Source organism: Vipera berus (genome assembly GCF_964194415.1).
Source record: "Vipera berus genome assembly, contig: HAP1_SCAFFOLD_53, whole genome shotgun sequence".
Classification (NCBI taxonomy): Eukaryota; Metazoa; Chordata; class Lepidosauria; order Squamata; family Viperidae; genus Vipera; species Vipera berus.
In genome coordinates this window covers 15,496-33,255 of record NW_027673642.1, presented here as the reverse complement: position 1 = coordinate 33,255, position 17,760 = coordinate 15,496, and the positions used below count along the sequence as shown (strand labels likewise).

Genomic DNA, 17,760 nt, shown 5'->3' with positions numbered 1-17,760 from the left:
GACATGACCATTGTTCACACTTACGATCATTGCACGTGATCAAAATTCAGGTGCTTGGCAAGTGACTCACATTTATGACGGTTGCAGTCTCATGTGATGACCTTTTGTGACCTTCTGACAAGCAAAGTGAATGGGGAAGCCAGATTCACTTAACAACTGTGTTACTAATTTTATAACTGCAGTGATTCACCTAACAACGGCCTTAAAATGGGGCAAAATTCATTCAACAACTGTCTCACTTAGTAAGATAAATTTTGGGCTCAATTGTGGTCGTAAATTGAGGATTACTTGTATTGGAGATTCTAGGTTTAATAAATATTGTTGTGATCAGTTGTTGTTTTTTTAATTCATTGTGAATTCCAAAAATTAAAATACAGCACAAATTTTTAAAAAGGTAGTGATTATAGAATTAAGGGGGGGGGGAAACCCTTAGAAACATTATGGTGGTTTAAATAAAGCAGCCATATTAAAAATAAAATTAAAAACTACATAATTACTATATACGGAGATATTAAATTCATTCAGTTCTTAAATTTGTGATAAGAAAGGGCATAAAAATTAGACCATTTGATATAACGGTGAAACATTCATAACAAATAAAATGCTAAGAAGTTTTATCGGTGTCATGTCATTAGAATAAGTTTAGAAGGATCATGTCACGTTTCTTTCTTTGAAAAGTAAATCCCATTGAATTTATTATTATTATTATACAGGAATCTAGTCAACTAATGGTCAATGCTAAATTGGTGCTAGATAAAGGTCAATGGAATTCAGGGAGGCTGGACTTGGGTCTCTTGTGGCAACGCAGTGACTCCATACTGATGACATGTTTAACCTCGCCTTCCAGTTCATCCTGCTCTTTTCCTACAAGAACTCAGGTGGAAAGATGACCATCAATGTGGTGGCTGTAAAGAAGAGTAGAACTGTTCATGGGGGTATAGGTGTTCAGTGGTTCTGATAGCTAAATATTGCCCTTTCGCTCAACTTCCAGGAATAGATTTATGGCAAAAACCTGGAGGAAACTTCTACCGATAGATATTTGCTTTTACTTTTGCAAACACTCCATGGCAATGGGAAAATAAAAGTGTGGTTCAGGGCGTCAGAGTACAGAAACCGTGATAAATCAAGGAGTTAGGCAGGGTTACATCCTGGCTCCTATATTGTTCAATGAATATAAAGGTAAAGGTTCCCCTGCACATGCATGCTAGTCGTTTCCAACTCTAGGGGCCAGTGCTCATCTCCGTTTCAAAGCCGAAGAGCCAGCGCTTGTCCGAGGACGTCTCTGTGGTCATGTGGCCAGCATGACTAGACGCCAAAGGCACACGGAACGCTGTTACCTTCCCACCGTAGTGGTCCCTATTTTTCTACTTGCATTTTTACGTGCTTTCGAACTGCTAGGTTGGCAGAAGCTGGGACGAGTAACAGGCGCTCACTCTGCTACGCGGCACTCGGGATTTGACCCACCAAACTGCTGACCTTCTGATCGACAAGCTCAGCATCCTAACCCACTGAGCCACCGCGTCCCTACTCAATGAATGTATAACCCCCTTAATTGACAAGGTAGGGGGCATGATGACTGAGCAGCTAAAGGAAGACACCAAGCATGTCCTCTGGAAAGCTAGTACTTGAGGGGCTGTCACAGAGAAAAAGGAATTGACTTCTTCTCCCAAAGCACCAGAAGAAGGCAGGACAAGAAGTTACGGGTGGAAGCTCATTAAAGAGAGTTCCTAGCTGGAACGAAGGAGACATTTAAATGTGAGCAATTAATCAATGGAACAGCTTGCCTTTTGGAGTTATGGGTGCTCCATTGCTGGAGATTTACAAGAAAAAAATTGGACAGCCGTTCGTCCGGAATGCTGTAAGATCTCCTGCCTTGGGTAGGGGCTTGGACTGGAAGACCTCCAAGGTCCCTTCAACCCTATGATTCTGTGGTTCTATCGCCTTGGTAGGGAAGTATAAGAAAATCCTTGTAATGATTGGCTTTGCCCATATGGAACATTGAAGCTGTTGCTTATTATTTTTTTCATATTGTTCCTTTTGTCAAGATATTGGTGCACATTCTTTAACCCCATTAATAGCAAATTACTCTGGTCATCCAGATGTCTTTGTACTGTGGTATTTATTTTTTGATGGAACTGATGTAATCTTTCTGAATACTACAGATTAAGGGGATAATTGTATGATTATTTTGCAAGAGCAGAATTTACCCTAGTATTTTACATCCATCAGCTGTTTTATAATTTGCATTTTAGTTTATTACTTAGTCATTTCACTGTAGCAAAGCATTCACATCCTAATTTAATGTTTTTGTTGCATGATTAGGACAACACATTCTTCTTAGCGTTAGTTATTTAGTTAGTCTTTACTGATTTTATAGAGTTAATGCTATTAATTCTGTATTCATATACTGTATTCATAGCTGTATGGATGCTTTGTTATAACCACCTGTATCTTATTTTGCTGGTCACAGTAAAAACAAGTTCCAGCTTTTTTCTTTTCTTCATTATCATTACCATAGCTGTTCACTACTTTCAATTCTGCATAATATGAATAGAATAGATATGATACCTAGCCTTGCAGTGGGTGGGTTAATTCCTTCCTTCCTTCCTTCCTTCCTTCCTTCCTTCCTTCCTTCCTTCCTTCCTTCCTTCCTTCCTTCCTTCCCTGCATCCCACACTCCCACCCACCCACTAATGTTTCACTGAAGTCAGGTCCTTTGTTTTCTTTTGAGAAGTGCAAAATCACATCCAAGAACAAATCAAAGGTATGCCACAGTTTGTCTCTGGAGGTTTATGAGTATCTTCCCAACCCCTTTCTGGGCTGGGCTGTAATTTTTACAGTTACATTTCCTGAAGATAACAGTGCATTATGCAAAGAGGTTAAATCCTTCTGGCCCCGACAGCTGCCGGGAGCAGAAGTCAGAAAGATAGGAGGTGGGGTGGGGTGGAAAGAGAGATTCTTCTTGTCCGTTTTATTCACTGGGAGGCCAAAGAGAAATTAACTCTGAAGAAGATTGATTTCAAAATACAGCATATCCTCCAGATATCCAATCTTTCCTGCCCCATCTTTAGTGGCAGACAATTTTGTTCCGTACTCTCCAGCTCTCTCCTTCCAAAAGTAGCAATCACATTTTTTTTCTGAGAAAAGTATATACTTAGAAGTCTGTAGCTATAGAGCTCAGTGAAGGTCAAAGAGAAGGAGGAACAGACGAAGGAGGAGGAGGAGGAGAAAAAAAGAAGAAGAAGAAGAAGAAGAAGAAGAAGAAGAAGAAGAAGAAGAAGAAGAAGAAGAAGAAGAAGAAGAAGAAGAAGAAGAAGAAGAAAAAGAAAAAAAAGAAGAAGAAGAAGAAGAAGAAGAAGAAGAAGAAGAAGAAGAAGAAGAAGAAGAAGAAGAAGAAGAAGAAGAAGAAGAAGAAGAAGCTATTGTTGATGCTGTTGTTGTTATTTTGAGTGCCTCTTTTCATTGTCTGCCATCAACCATCACTAACTGTTCTAACAGGATTCTTCTGTTACGGTTACACGGGAGGCTGGATTTGCACGTGGAGTCTGAGGTGGGAGTAAATTAATGGCGGGGAATGTGATGAGGGAAGTGATATTTGAACTACTGTAGCTTGTTGAAATCTGCTTCATGTTTATTTTCAACTTCTTTTGCGTCTCTCCCCTGCTGTCCAATCTTTATTTGATGAACCAAGCAGGCTAAATAACAGGAGAGCACCAAGACTGTGTTTTTTTTTCCCTGTTAAACTTCTTCAGCCAGGCAGAAATACATAGTCTGCTCTGACTTGAAAACATTTGTTTTTTACTTAAAATAAAAATCAGAAAAGTGTGTTGTGTCTTTTGCCGTGCGCTTTTCAGCAAGAATTTTACATTGGATCCTCTTGTTGATGATTTGTGTAGGATTGCCATTCAAATGATTTTATTCTAAGTAGCATGGTGCAAAAGTGGTATCAATGAGCTTAAAACAATCTCTTTGAAGTCCAACAATTTTTAAAGATCAAATGCCCGCCGATCTTCCATGGTGAAAACTGCATTTTCAAAGGCTATTGAACATTGTTGGTTTTGCTGGATAAGTCTTATGTTATTCTCTTTTATTTATTATTAGATATTGTGGGTACTTAGGTATTTTGGTATTTGAAAAAGTGATCCACAAAAATGAGCAATGTTCAGTATATCCTCCAAGATGATAGATAGTTGGATGGATAGATGGATGGATGGTTGGATGGATGGACAGACAGAGGCATTGTGTTTGGTAATATAAAAGACATGCTCCCATGTAATCGTATATATAGTTGTTTGTTTACAATGAAAGGCTTACAAATTAATATCAAGATAAGGCAATATTTTCCCCAAGCTCATAATCTAGAAAGATAGAAAGCAGAAGGAAAAATGGATAGAAAAATATTTTGGGATGGTTTGAGGTGGTTACTCAGCAGGTCAAATCATATACAGATTTAATTATGTTCTATCAAGTGCTAAAAAGATCTGCTTCTTAGAAAACATTTTTTTTCTTTTTGTGGATATTATGCCAATTGCATGTTTTCTTGAGGTGAAATCAAAGCAACTCAACAAGTCAGTGTAAGAAGACAAAGAGGAGTGATGGAGATCAAGTTTCCACATCAGGCTTTATCCAGATTGTCACTCCTCCATTTGGTCTGTCTGCACATGTTTTCCTACAAACCCAGTGAAGGAAATGTTACGCAAAAAATTTCCTTTTAAAAAAAATGTTAAAAATTGGAAGTGTTGCCCAAACTGCCTTCAGAGCTAAAAGCCGACAGAACCTGGATGTGACCTTGAAGTAAACCTTAAGTAAATATCCTATCTGTGTTTGTTTTTTCCTAGAAAAAGATCTACAAGTATAAGAAAGTGCTCAGTAATCCAAGCCGCTTAGAGGTGGTCCTGAAAGAGATCCGGACTTTGGTGGACATGGCGTTAACTTCCCCTTTGCAGGATGAATCCATCCATCAAGCTCCTTTAGAAATTGTTTCCAAGTTGCTTTCAGAGGTACGTCTTTGGCAATGATGTCTCTTCATTTCTGTTTTCCATGATCCTAACCAAAGAACCGGTAAACCTAATGTAGGAGATTTTTAAATTAGAATCTGGCTCTTTTGTTTGGAATGAGTGTAGATGGGAACTTGTGAACGATTATTCTCAAGAAGGAAACCAACTAAATCATCATCAGCAATTGAGTTCACTGGTTTGGTGGTTCCGGGAGAATTGGAAGAGATAGGAGATGTTGCTGGGGGGAAACAGAGTCACATGCCATGTTCTCTTTGTCAACACCTGGATCTTTTGAGGGGGTGCATCATCAGTTAGCCTAATGGGTGATCCTCCAGGCTGATTGGAAATGGGCCCCTGTGGGAGAACAAAGTAGATGGATCTGGAAACCCATGCAGATTGATGATAATGGTAATGAGTGGCCATTGATTTCTTAATGTAATCGCTAATGTAATGCAATTTCAATTTTATAAATGTAATCTTAAGGTTATCTCAATTTTATAAATATAACAATGTAACCTCAATTTTCAGGCGACAAATTTAACTACTCAAGAACATGAAAATATTATTGTGGTAAGTTACAAAAACTCTCTTATGGGGGGCGGAATAATCTGTTTCCTTCCCTGAGTGACTGCTCTAGGGTATTCATTTTCTCCAATTTGTCTCTGCCATTTTTTAAAAAACTACAGATTTAACATGGTTTCATTCCAGAGATACACACTCAAGAAATAGCTTAGGGCAGCATCTTGGGAGTTTGGGAACATTGTTTTCATTTCCCCCCCCTAAAATATTTGGAGAGAAAAAATAAAGTTCAGAAAACTGCAAGAATTAAATTTTACATCCCATTTGTTGCGTAGCTTGTATTGTTAGCATTTATTTACATTCAGAGTCTATAAGACTTAGTAGAATGTAAGGATTGAAAGGGATATTGGAAGTGATTTTGTTCACTGCAAGGAACCCATATAGTTTGAACAGTTGGCACGATCCTGGTCCCATCAATTGTGGATCTAGGAACCAAATCTCTCTGCCATGGTATGTCCACACTGGAACACCTTTCTACCTAAGATTTATATAGATCATCTTGACCTTTTTGAAGTGATCCCCTTCAACTCAGCTACTTCCCCGGGCCAAATTTGCTCTGAAATTTGTGAGCTGGCAAAAGTCATACCACCTTCAGCCTTCCCAAAGGGGTAGAATAGGATTTAGAATGTGAATTGGTGGGCTTTTACAGGATCAGAAATTGGATAACAGGTCTTTATCTGGGCTAGGGCAGGAGTGTCAAACTGCTGGCCCATGGGCCGGATGCGTCATGCCGAAACAATGCCCACCCCATTGCCAGCAATGGATAAAAAGTCGCAATACATTGCGACACATCACGTGACGTTGCGAATTTGATAGCCCTGGGCTAGGGTAAGCTGCCTCAACAAGATGCCCCATAGATGCTTTGCCATTCCAACTTCTAAAAGAAAGATTTTGGCCAGTTTATGGAAAGAGGATGGATAGATGGATGGATGGATTTGGACAAACTGTGGGAGAAAGCGGAAGACGGGGCCTTGCGGGGGGATCGGACATGACTTATCAACTGAACAACAACAACACGTGGATTAGGAAATAATTTTCCTTTCAGTTCTCAGGAGGTTTTAATAACAGAGAATTTTATCTCTGCTTGAGTAGCATTAGTCAAATAAGTCAGTCTTCTAACAGGATAACTCATTCTTGAATATCCATGCTGACTGTTTGGCTTGGACATAGGCCTGTGGTTTTTGTGTGTGTGTTGGTTGTCTCTTCAAATGGAGAAGATATTCAAGTGGTTTGGTTCCCAAAGAATTGATGCTCTGGAAAAGAATTGTGAGAAAGGTTTAACAGAAGCTCTTCCAGTCTTAAAAAAACATCTGTTTTTGCAGTCTGGTACCTGGAATTCTTTAGCCCCAGGACAGATTAGACCATGGTCCTTTGCTGAAGAATCTTCTGTTTTGACAATACTTCATAATTTACAATAGCAGCAGCACTGATATAATCTTATTAACACCCACTGTGGCCGCTGTTACTCTTAGTGCCATTACAGCATGTAACTGCGTTTGGGTTGCCTAGCAATGGACAGAGAAAGGATGAAGTTAGGAGTTGGAAAACAAGAGCTTTGTTGGAAAGGAAGAAGTTTCCACTTGCCCTGGAAAATTCCCGTGTTCCTGGTTTTGTTTTTGTTAGATCAGGAAACACTTTGCTGGCTTGACAAACAGGGCTGTTACACCAAGGGTGAAAGATGAGCCCACATTATCAGAGGTGGAAAAAGAGGTGATCTTCAGAATGTCTAAGTAATATCTTGCCCAGTGTTTGGGATAGGGAAGACCAGATCCTTATTACCATAAGAGTACTGAGAAACAGAAAGGGAAGAATAATAATTGTTTCTGAAAGCAAATAGCAGAGCAAGAAACCACAGCTCTTCCCTATATAATTGCACTTTTCCCCTGGGATGCTCCTCATCCATCAGTAACAGTTAAATTGCCACCGTGACCACTGTTGAACCTTCTTCATTTAACCCTGTTAAATGAAATGTGGTTCAGGATTCCAAAGAACTCTTTTATTTAATCTTCCATAGTAACTTTTTTGCCTACCTTTTGTTCATTTTATTTGAGATGGAAGAAGAATCTAGAACCTATTTCTGATATAACTACCAGAGTATAAATTAATATAAACGTACTATCATCCCTTCATCATTTTAGGCACTTGCTCCTTTGCTGGAAAACAACCACCCACCACCTGACTTGTGTGAATTCTTTTGCAAGGTATTTCTGATTTCTTTGTTTGTTTTTTGTTTTTGTTTTTTTTAAAAAATTTGCAACCTACGTCCAAAAATTTCTTCGTGCCAGTTCTTTAAACAGGTTAAGGTTTTGTTTGTAGAGAGCAAGGAAGGTAACCTTGGCAGAAATACACAGAAACTGTTATCTAGATAAAAGGGGATAAAACATTTTTTTTTTTTACTCCAGAGAAACTTGATAACATTCAGAAGCTGCTAAAACAGATGCCTCCCTTACCGGAGCAAAAGATGCTGTTATTGTAACCCCTCTCAATAAAAGTTGTTTTAGCTTTCTGCAGAGTTGATTTCTTGCTGATCTACCTAGCAAGGCTTGTCCATAACTAGAGTCCTCCAAGATTGGCATGGATTGTAAACACCATGGTGGGTTGGTTGGTTGATTGGGTGGGTGGGTGGGTGATAGATAGATAGATAGATAGATAGATAGATAGATAGATAGATAGATAGATAGATAGATAGATAGATAGATAGATAGATAGATATGATAGATAGAGATGATAGATAGAGATGATAGATAGATAGATAGATAGATAGAGATGATAGATAGAGATGATAGATAGATAGATAGATAGATAGATAGATAGATAGATAGATAGATAGATAGATAGAGATGATAGATAGAGATGATAGATAGAGATGATAGATAGATAGATAGATAGATAGATAGAGATAGATAGATAGATAGATAGATAGATAGATAGATAGAGATGATAGATAGAGATGATAGATAGATAGATAGATAGATAGATAGATAGATAGATAGAGATGATAGATAGAGATGATAGATAGATAGATAGATAGATAGATAGATAGATAGATAGATAGATAGATAGATAGATAGATAGATAGATAGATAGATAGAGGGCTTTTTTTCTCATAGAACGCTCAGAACGGAGTTCCGGCACCTTTTTTGGATGGAACCTTGTAGGGTAGGCAAGGCAGGTTGTATGACATGTGTGAGTTCCGGCACCTTTTTCTTTTACAAAAAAGCACTGGATAGATAGATAGATAGATAGATAGATAGATAGATAGATAGATAGATAGATGATAGATAGATATAATAAATGATAAAGATACAGATGATAAAGATACAGAGATAGAAACAGAGATAATGAGATAAAGGAGCAAGCAAGCCAACAACTGTCTGGGACAAAAATTCAAACGGAGGGATGCTGCAGTATTTATTAACAACGTTATAGAATGGCTGTTTTGATGTGCTTCCAATTATAACCAGGACCTTTTAATGCTATTGAAAGAAATAGGTCAATTATTAAAATTCCTAATCTTAATACTGGGAATTTGGGGGTGCAAAATGCTGTAATTCAGTGGACCATTGTTCAGCCTTAGATCTCGCTGGCTTTTGACAGAGATGGTTTCCACGTCAGTCCCTGACAGCTTCAGAAAGAAGACGAACGGGCAATATGAGACATAACCTCTGTGATCCTGACTGAGAAACGCTTTTGAAGCCCTTCACAAAGATCTATCCAGTAGATTTGGGGAATAGAGCCCTTATAACTGATGGTTAGAAAGGAATGCCCTTTTAACTTGTTAAGATTAATAGAAACATTGGGATTATTTATTTATTTATTTATTTATTTATTTATTTATTTATTTATTTATTTATTTATTATTTAAATTTATATACCGCCCTATTCCCGTAGGACTCAGGGTGGTTTACAGGGAGAATTAAAATTATTAGCGGCCGTGGATCATGCTTCTTCTCACCTCTTTTTAAACACAATAATCTCTTGACGCAGCATTGCCGAGAACGCCCGCGATCCATGGTGGTTATAGAAGTGTTCACTCCAGTGGTACAGAGAATCCTAAAACATAACATGGTGAGTCCATTGCTTTGTTGTCTTGGTTCAGAGTTTTTCCGCACAAAATCTTCACAATGCTGCTATTTTAGGTGGTCTCTTATGTCCATGTAACATATCTATGGAACAAAGAAGCAGAGACAGCGGTACCTTGGTACTCAACTGCATTGAAGCTCATCAAATTTGGTACTCAACGCATTTTGACACAAACATTCTGCCCCGGTACTCCTCATTTGTTTGGTAATCAATGGACAAGCTAGAACTTGTCGTTGTCGGCTGCCTTGAGACTCACTACATTATACCTTATGGGAAAAATTGTCATCATTTTTGGTACTCATTGTGCCTCCCAGAACCAATTAACGATGAGTACTGAGATACCACTCTGGTCCTAAAACACTTAGTTTCATTCTTCAGTGAAAGCCTATCTCCCTGTTTAGCTAAAAAGGGAAAATTGGGGAAAGTTTGTGGTTTCCCCCCCCCCCCTCCTAAAGGCTACCTCTTTGTCTTTTGTGAACAATGGAAAACATAGAAAGCAACTGTGGAATAACATACTTTTTCAAAAAAACGAATCACGGAATGGTTAAGTAACTGCTCATGTACTGCTCTTCTGCCTTTCTGACTGAAATGTTTTCTAGACACTATTTAATGGGAAGACTTATACGTAGAACTTACCTCATTTTGATACTGGTGAAAAAAGAACAGGCTATGCATTACAGGTAAGAACAGAAATGTTCTTCCCTCCTTCAGCAGACACTGTGATTTATTTTCACAAGTGCAGGAAGGCAGGTCTTAGCTCTTCTTTACTGACTATTATCCTTGAAGTTGAATCAAGGAGCATCATTTGACTGTAAAAGCTGCTGAAAAAAATTATGTACTGCGCTTTCCCCCCCCCCCCTTCCTAGCATCTTTTTTCCTTCCTAGGGTCTGTTTTTTTGGGATCAACCGAATGATGATCTATTGGTTGTGAGAGGAATTGACCAAACAGGCTTGTCACCCAAGTCTGGATTTGCATTGTATGCTAAATCGAAAGCCCATTATGATTCATAGCAAAATTTATTTATTTATTTATTTATTTTATTTATTTATTTGATTTATATACCGCCCTTCTCTCGAAGGACTCAGGGCGGTGTACAGGGCAATAAAAATAAGAATACAGGATACAAGATTTAAAGTTAAATGATTGTGCCCAATGTAGTAAGTTAGTTAAAAACAATGTTAAAACCCCAAACCCATCAGACCAGGCCGGCTTGTTCGAATAGATAAGTTTTTAGATCACGCCGGAAGGAGCGAAGGTCGGGGGCCATCCGTAGTTCAGCCGGTAAGCGGTTCCAAAGGATTGGTGCGCCCACCGAGAATGCTCTCCCCCTGGGGGTCACCAGCCGACATTCTCTAACCGGTGGTACCCTGAGGAGGCCCTCTCTGTGGGAGCGTACAGGACGGAGAGAAGTTGACGCCGGCAGTAGGTGCTCCCGTAGGTAATCCGGACCCATGCCATGTAGGGCTTTGTATGTCATCACCAGCACCTTGAATTTCACCCGGAAGGCAACTGGAAGCCAATGCAGCTCACGGAGCAGAGGTGTAACATGGGAGTATTGGGAGACCCCCAAAAGAACTCGCGTGGCTGCATTCTGTACCAGCTGAAGCTTCTGAGTGGTCCTCAAGGGCAGCCCCATGTAGAGAGCATTGCAGTAGTCTAAACGAGAGGTCACAAGTGCATGAGTGACTGTACGCAAGGCATCCAGGTCCAGATAGGGTCGCAACTGGCGCACCAGACGAACCTGGGCGAAGGCCCCTCTAGTCACAGCTCCTATATGGTCTTCTAAGGAGAGCTGTGAATCTAAGAGGACACCCAAATTGCGAGCCTTATCTACGGGGGGTAGTAACTCACCCCCAATAGTAAGGGATGGAATAATCTGAATTTCCTGAGATGCCGGTATGTACAGCCATTCAGTCTTGTCCGGGTTGAGTTGTAGCCTGTTCCTCCCCAATGTAGGCTAGGCCAGAATATGTTATGAATTAGAGCAGTCCCTCCTTCCCCAAACCCCTGAAAATTGCTATCAAGTGTTAACAAAACTGGATTCAGTAGCCTAATGATTTTAAATTCTTATGTCCGTCTCCATTTTCCTGTAGAATAGAGATCTTAATCCATTGAAACTAAGATAATTGCTTGAGTAGTATTTTTTAATTAGGCAGTAACCTTCCTCTGAATCAGTTGCCCAAACCTTAGGATGAAACAATCACCTTTATGCTTTGCAGCAAATCTATTGGTTTACAAGTAGCACACACCCTTTAAAAAAAAAAACAGCACCCAGGCTGATTTTGCAAATTTTTGCAAGATGTTACAACATGAAATGGCTTGTGCCAGGGGGCTGGCACTTTGTCTGCAACTTTTCACTTGGCTGGTCATATGTCTGCCTATTGAATCTGGTGGCATTTTTCACATGTACAATTTTTTTAAAAAAATAAAAAATAAAAATCTGCACAGCCATTCAAGAAAGAAAAGCTATCTTAGAGGGAGCCAAATGTGGGATCATCTTAAATAGTGTCAGTTCCAGTAGGCCACAGGTCTGCAACCCATGGCTCCGGAGCCGCATGCGGCTCTTTCAGCCGTCTCCTGCGGCTCCCAGTCCTCTGCCATGTGCAGTCCAAAAAAAAAAGTGGGACTAAAAAAGTTCAACCAATCAATTCAAATATGCAGGGTAGGTGCATATCTCACCTTGGCTCCACTCTTCAGTCAAACCCTGTTCTGCACATGTGCGCATGTACGCGCATGTGCACACATTTTTTTTGCGGCTCCCAGTTTTTCCTTTTGTGAGGGAACCAGTTCCGAGTGGCTCTTTCACTGTTTCAGGTTGCTGACCCCTGTAGTAGGCAAAAGACAATTGACAATCAGTCGGAGCTGTCATGGAAGATCCTTTAACTGCAAGGGTGCTTTGACTACCCAGAGCAGAGATTTATGGCCTGCCTTAGCAACTTCATTTTCTTTGCGGCTGATGTCCAGATGTTCTGCTTTTGCATTGTCCCAGCTCCAGAGGGGCTCAATCTTCTTGGTCGTGATGAATTTGGAGAACTGCCATTAGTGATATCATACAAACATTTGTTATGCTAATGGCATTCTAAGTGGAGGCATAAATCTGCCAAAACATCTTAATTCCTTTTGCAAGTTTGTGCAGTCCTATTTGCTGGCCAAGCATGGGGATGATGTACACAAGCGTTTGGCCAACGGACTGAGGAATTTCACAAAGAAAGGAGCAAAAGGCATCACGGTGGGCAATCAGTCATTTATGTCCATACTGCCCGCTCCCTTTCTGAACCAGTCACATTTGCAACGTCTGTCTAAACTGTTCCTGAACTTTTTTCATACCAGTTTTTAGAATACCCATGCCTTCACTGCTAGACTGGGCAAATGTTGTGGTGTGCCCCCCCCCAACAACATAAAAGGAAAGGGAATATCTTCATTTGGGTACCGAGCAATTTAGCTGTGCCCTCTTCCACACTAGAGGGACGCGGTGGCTCAGTGGGTTAGGACACTGATCTTGTCGATCAGAAGGTCGGCAGTTTGGCATGTCGAATCCCGAGTGCCGCGTAGCAGTGTGAGCGCCTGTTACTCATCCCAGCTTCTGCCAACCTAGCAGTTCGAAAGCACGTAAAAAATGCAAGTAAAAAAATAGGGACCACTACGGTGGGAAGGTAACAGCGTTCCGTGCACCTTTGGCATCTAGTCATGCCGGCCACATGACCATGGAGACGTCCTCGGACAAGTGCTGGCTCTTCGGCTTTGAAACGGAGATGAGCACCGGCCCCTAGAGTTGGAAACGACTAGCACGCATGTGCGGGGGAACCTTTACCTTTTACTTCTTCCACACTGATAGACAGAAACAATAGCAATAACAATAACACTTAGAGTTATATGCCACTTCATAGTGTTTTTACAGCCCTCTCTAAGCATATTGCCACCAGCAATCTGGGTCCTCAGCTTACCTACCTTGGAAGGCTGAGTAAATCTTGAGCCGGTTAGGATCAAACTCCTGGCTGTGGGCAGAATTAGCCTTCAATACTGCATTCTAACCACTGCGTCACCACTGGGACACACTTTACAATTCCCCCCAACCACCACCTCTCTTTTCACAGACAAACATGCTTAGTTATCTTGGGCTGCTTCCCCTTCCTTCTGTATAGGTATTTTCCCCCTAAAATGTTAGGTCTCTCTGTCCCTTGACCTCGTCAATTCCTGGCTCTCATTTGGGCTACATAAGATTCTGAGCTCAAGAATAAATTCACTGTTGATCTTTAATGTGGACAAGCATCCTGAAAGCCTCCAGATGTTTGCAGTGGCCCGTAGCTTCCATCCACAATGGAAGTTATAACCCAAAACCTCTGGAGAACGTTTGGTGGCAGACTTTGTTGGACCAATTTAGACTACTCTGTGTCCCACCATCCACCCTGCATGCCTTATTTCCAAGTAAAACTGAAGACCCAAAATGTTCAAAGGAAAGCAAGGATGCCTATTGCCTGAAGGTATCCACTGAGCTCGGCCTCCGAAGCTGTGGAGCTCACCAGTGTTGTAATAACACAACAGCAGCAAATTAAATAAACTAGCAAATTTGCTGCTGTTTCGTGACATCTAAAAAAAATAATCAGCTGGCTGCCTCAGCTGCCTCTCTCTGCCTCAGAATTGGCCTGACCCTATTTGGCACGTTTATTCTTTTTGCAAACTTTCCTCTTGGACCACGTTTCATTCAAGCAGGGGAAGAAGCATTTTCTAAAACACCACATCTACAAACAGCAACTTCAAAGCTGTGGAAGTTTGCAAGCAATTAAAGCAATTCCCATGGTTGTTTAAAAGCAACTGGCTTTCCCCCCCCCCCCCCGCATTGACTTTTCTTCTCTGAAACCACCTGAAAAGTTCCCAAACGGTGATCACATGACCCAGGACACTGCAACTGTTGTAAATACCAAGAATTCAAATTTTGCTTGCCTGATCTTGAGGCTGCTATGACCGTCACAAGCGTGAGGACTGTTCCTAAGTCCCTTCTTTCAACAGAATAGAAATAGAATAAAATAAAAATGTTATTGTCACTTTAAATGTGACACTAATCAGCATGGATTAAAAATGAAGTTTTGTTGCATTCAGCTCCCCCCCAAAAATACCCTTATGCACCTACCCACATGCACACACATACACAACACAGAGAAACATCCCAGTGCAGTTCAAAGGTATCCATGAATGCCATTGTAACTTTGAATGATCACAAAATTAATGGTTGTAAGTCAAGGGATAACTGTATAAATACCGATTAAAACTTTCCATTCCTCAAGACATCCTTATTGAAAGTCCACACCTTAGCACTTCCAGATCTTAACTTATCTCCTTTTTTTCTGTTTTGGACAGGATTTTGGTAAATGTCCTCGGTTGCGGCTTTTTACCCAAGAGTATATTCTGGCCTTGAATGAGCTGAATGCAGGCATGGAAGTGGTAAAGAAATTTATTCACAGGTAAATATTCGTGTGGTAAAAAATAAAAATAAATCTCTCCCTTTGTAGGATATTCATCCTTTCTTCATGTCAACTGTTTTCCGTGCCAGCAGCCTTGATAGCCAACATTTTGCCATAAGTTTAAAAGGTGTTTTCTCTCCATGTTGGCCTATAATTTAGCAGCCCTTCCTTGCTGTTTCATTTCCATTCATCAGTAAATTATTGAATCAATCCAATAAATTGATTTGAATTGATTGAATAAATTATTCAGTCCAACAAAACTGAATCCCATCAATATTTACTCGGTCAATGACCAGCGAAAACTTAAAAAAACAAAAACAGAGTGAAGCAAATAAAACAACAGTAATGTACTAACAACTAGTAGAACACACCACAGAACACAGCACTCACTCCTGTGTTAGGTTAATAGAGTTGTTAACCTGGCTGACAGATCTAACACATTAATAAGCATAAGATAAAAGTAATTTTGAAAATGTTATCGGGGTTTCCCAACTGGGACACAGGGGTGCAGCATTCTGCAATCCCGATGAAACTAAGTTGGGGGAACTGGATTTACACATTGTGTGGTCCTTGGTGCTGTCTAAGTTTGGTGGTTTTCTTGCAGATGTTTCATTATCCTACAAGGTAAACCCCACTTCTAACACTGATGATGTTACCCAGCTGGGTCATGAAACTTCTTCAAGTAAACCATCAAGCTCAGAGAGCAACAAGGATCCCATGGTCATTCTCCTCCTCTTCCTCCTCCTCCTCCTCCTCCTCCTCCCAACCCCACACTCTTCTAACACTGATAATGTTACCCAGCTGGGTCATGAAATGTCTGCAAGAAAACCACCAAGCTCAGCGAGCAACAAGGATCCCATAGTCATTCTCCTCCTCCTCCTCCTCCTCCTCCTCCTCCTCCTCCTCCTCACCCCACTCTCTTCTAACACTGATAATGTTACCCAGCTGGGTCATGAAATGTCTGCAAGAAAACCACCAAGCTCAGAGAGCACCAGGGACCCCCTCAGTTCAAGCCTGAGCTGCAAATATCTTCTGTTAGACTTTATGCTTGCTCCTGCCTTAACGATGTGGATACACCATCTCACATCCCTGCTCTGTCATTCCAGTATGCATGGGCCGACTGGTCAGTGTCCGCATCCCCGGGTCCTTCCGAATCTCGTTGCCGTCTGTTTAGCAGCCATTTATTCTTGCTACGAAGAATTCATCAACAGGTCAGTCACTGCATCTCCCAGTGAGCCTTTTCAGGGAGAACCATCAGAGCAAGAAAATGCATTTGCATCCAAACGTGTTAAGTTTGTCCCAGCAAACTCTGCAAGGACAGGTGGGTGGAGTTGTTTCTCGATATTGGGGTGAAGCTGTGGGGAACGGGGCAGTTTTGGACTTTTGCCAGCATGACGTGGGAGACCTTCAGTTGGTATGTAGAAGACCAGCCAGCTCACCAGGAGGCTATTTATTAACTCTCTGTGAAGCTCAGAAGCCTTCTGGTGAAGAGGCATGGGCTTGGCTTCAAAAACCAACACAAGAGAGCACATTGCTTCCAGCTTGTGACCTTTATGAAGAGAACTGTGCTGCATGAGCAGAAATAAATGTATATCTTGCATGGAATCAGAGGAGAGCAGAATAACAGAGCTGGAAGGGACATTGGAGGTCTTCTAGTCCAACCCTCTGCCCAAACAGGAGACCCCATCCAAGTCCAGTCAAGTGGCTGTCCAGTCTCTTCTTAAAAACCCCCAGTGTTAGAGCATTCACAACTTCTGGAGAGCAAGCCGTTCCACTGGTTAATTCTTCTCACTTTTGGGAAGTTTCTCCTTCGTTCTAGGTTGCTTCTCTCCTTGATTAGTTTCCATCCCTTATTTCTTGTCTTGCCTTCTGGTGCTTTGGAAAATAGGTTGGCCCCCCTCTTGTTTGTGGATCTGTACTGATCCACAAAGATAGGATGTTGTTGTTGTTGTTAGCTGCGAAGTCGTGTCCGACCCATCGCGACCCTATGGACAACGTTCCTCCAGGCCTTCCTGTCCTCTACCATCTTCTGGAGTCCATTTAGGCTCACGCCTACTGCTTCAGTGACTCCATCCAGCCACCTCCTTCTCTGTTGTCCCCTTCCTCTCTTGCCCGCCACCTCATTCTCTGTCATTCTATTGCCCTCAATCTTTCCCAGCATTAGGCTCTTCTCCAGTGAGTCCTTCCTTCTCATTAGGTGGCCAAAGTATTTCAGTTTCAGCTTCAGGATCTGGCCTTCTAAAGAGCAGTCAGGGTTGATCTCCTCTAGGACTGACCGGTTTGATCACCTTGCAGTCCGGGGGACTTGCAGGAGTCTTCTCCAGCACCACAGTTCAAAGGCCTCAATTCTTTGGCGCTCGGCCTTTCTTATGGTCCAACTTTCACTGCCATACATTGCAACTGGGAAGACCATAGCCTTGACTATAGGCACTTTTGTTGACAGGGTGATGTCTCTGCTTTTTAGTGTGCTGTCTAGATTTGCCATGGCTTTCCTCCCGAGGAGCAAGCGTCTTTTAATTTCTTGGGTGCAGTCCCCATCTGCACTGATCTTGGAGCCCAAGAAAATAAAATCCGTCACTACCTCCATTTCTTCCCCATCTATTTGCCAGGAATTGAGAGGGTCGGATGCCATGATCTTGGT

General features: G+C 41.3%; 1 protein-coding gene across 1 annotated transcript in view; it reads left to right on the top strand.

Annotated features, from left to right (window-relative positions):
• Positions 1-17,760, top strand: part of CMIP (c-Maf inducing protein) — a gene marked incomplete at its 3' end in the record, with an annotated part of 164,606 nt that overhangs the window by 131,469 nt on the left and 15,377 nt on the right. The window contains exons 4-9 of the mRNA XM_081346806.1: positions 4,839-5,000; positions 5,526-5,567; positions 7,715-7,777; positions 9,564-9,644; positions 15,016-15,119; positions 16,226-16,330. Coding sequence (XP_081202932.1) covers positions 4,839-5,000; positions 5,526-5,567; positions 7,715-7,777; positions 9,564-9,644; positions 15,016-15,119; positions 16,226-16,330 — 557 coding nt within the window. The remainder of the gene's footprint in view (positions 1-4,838; positions 5,001-5,525; positions 5,568-7,714; positions 7,778-9,563; positions 9,645-15,015; positions 15,120-16,225; positions 16,331-17,760) is intronic.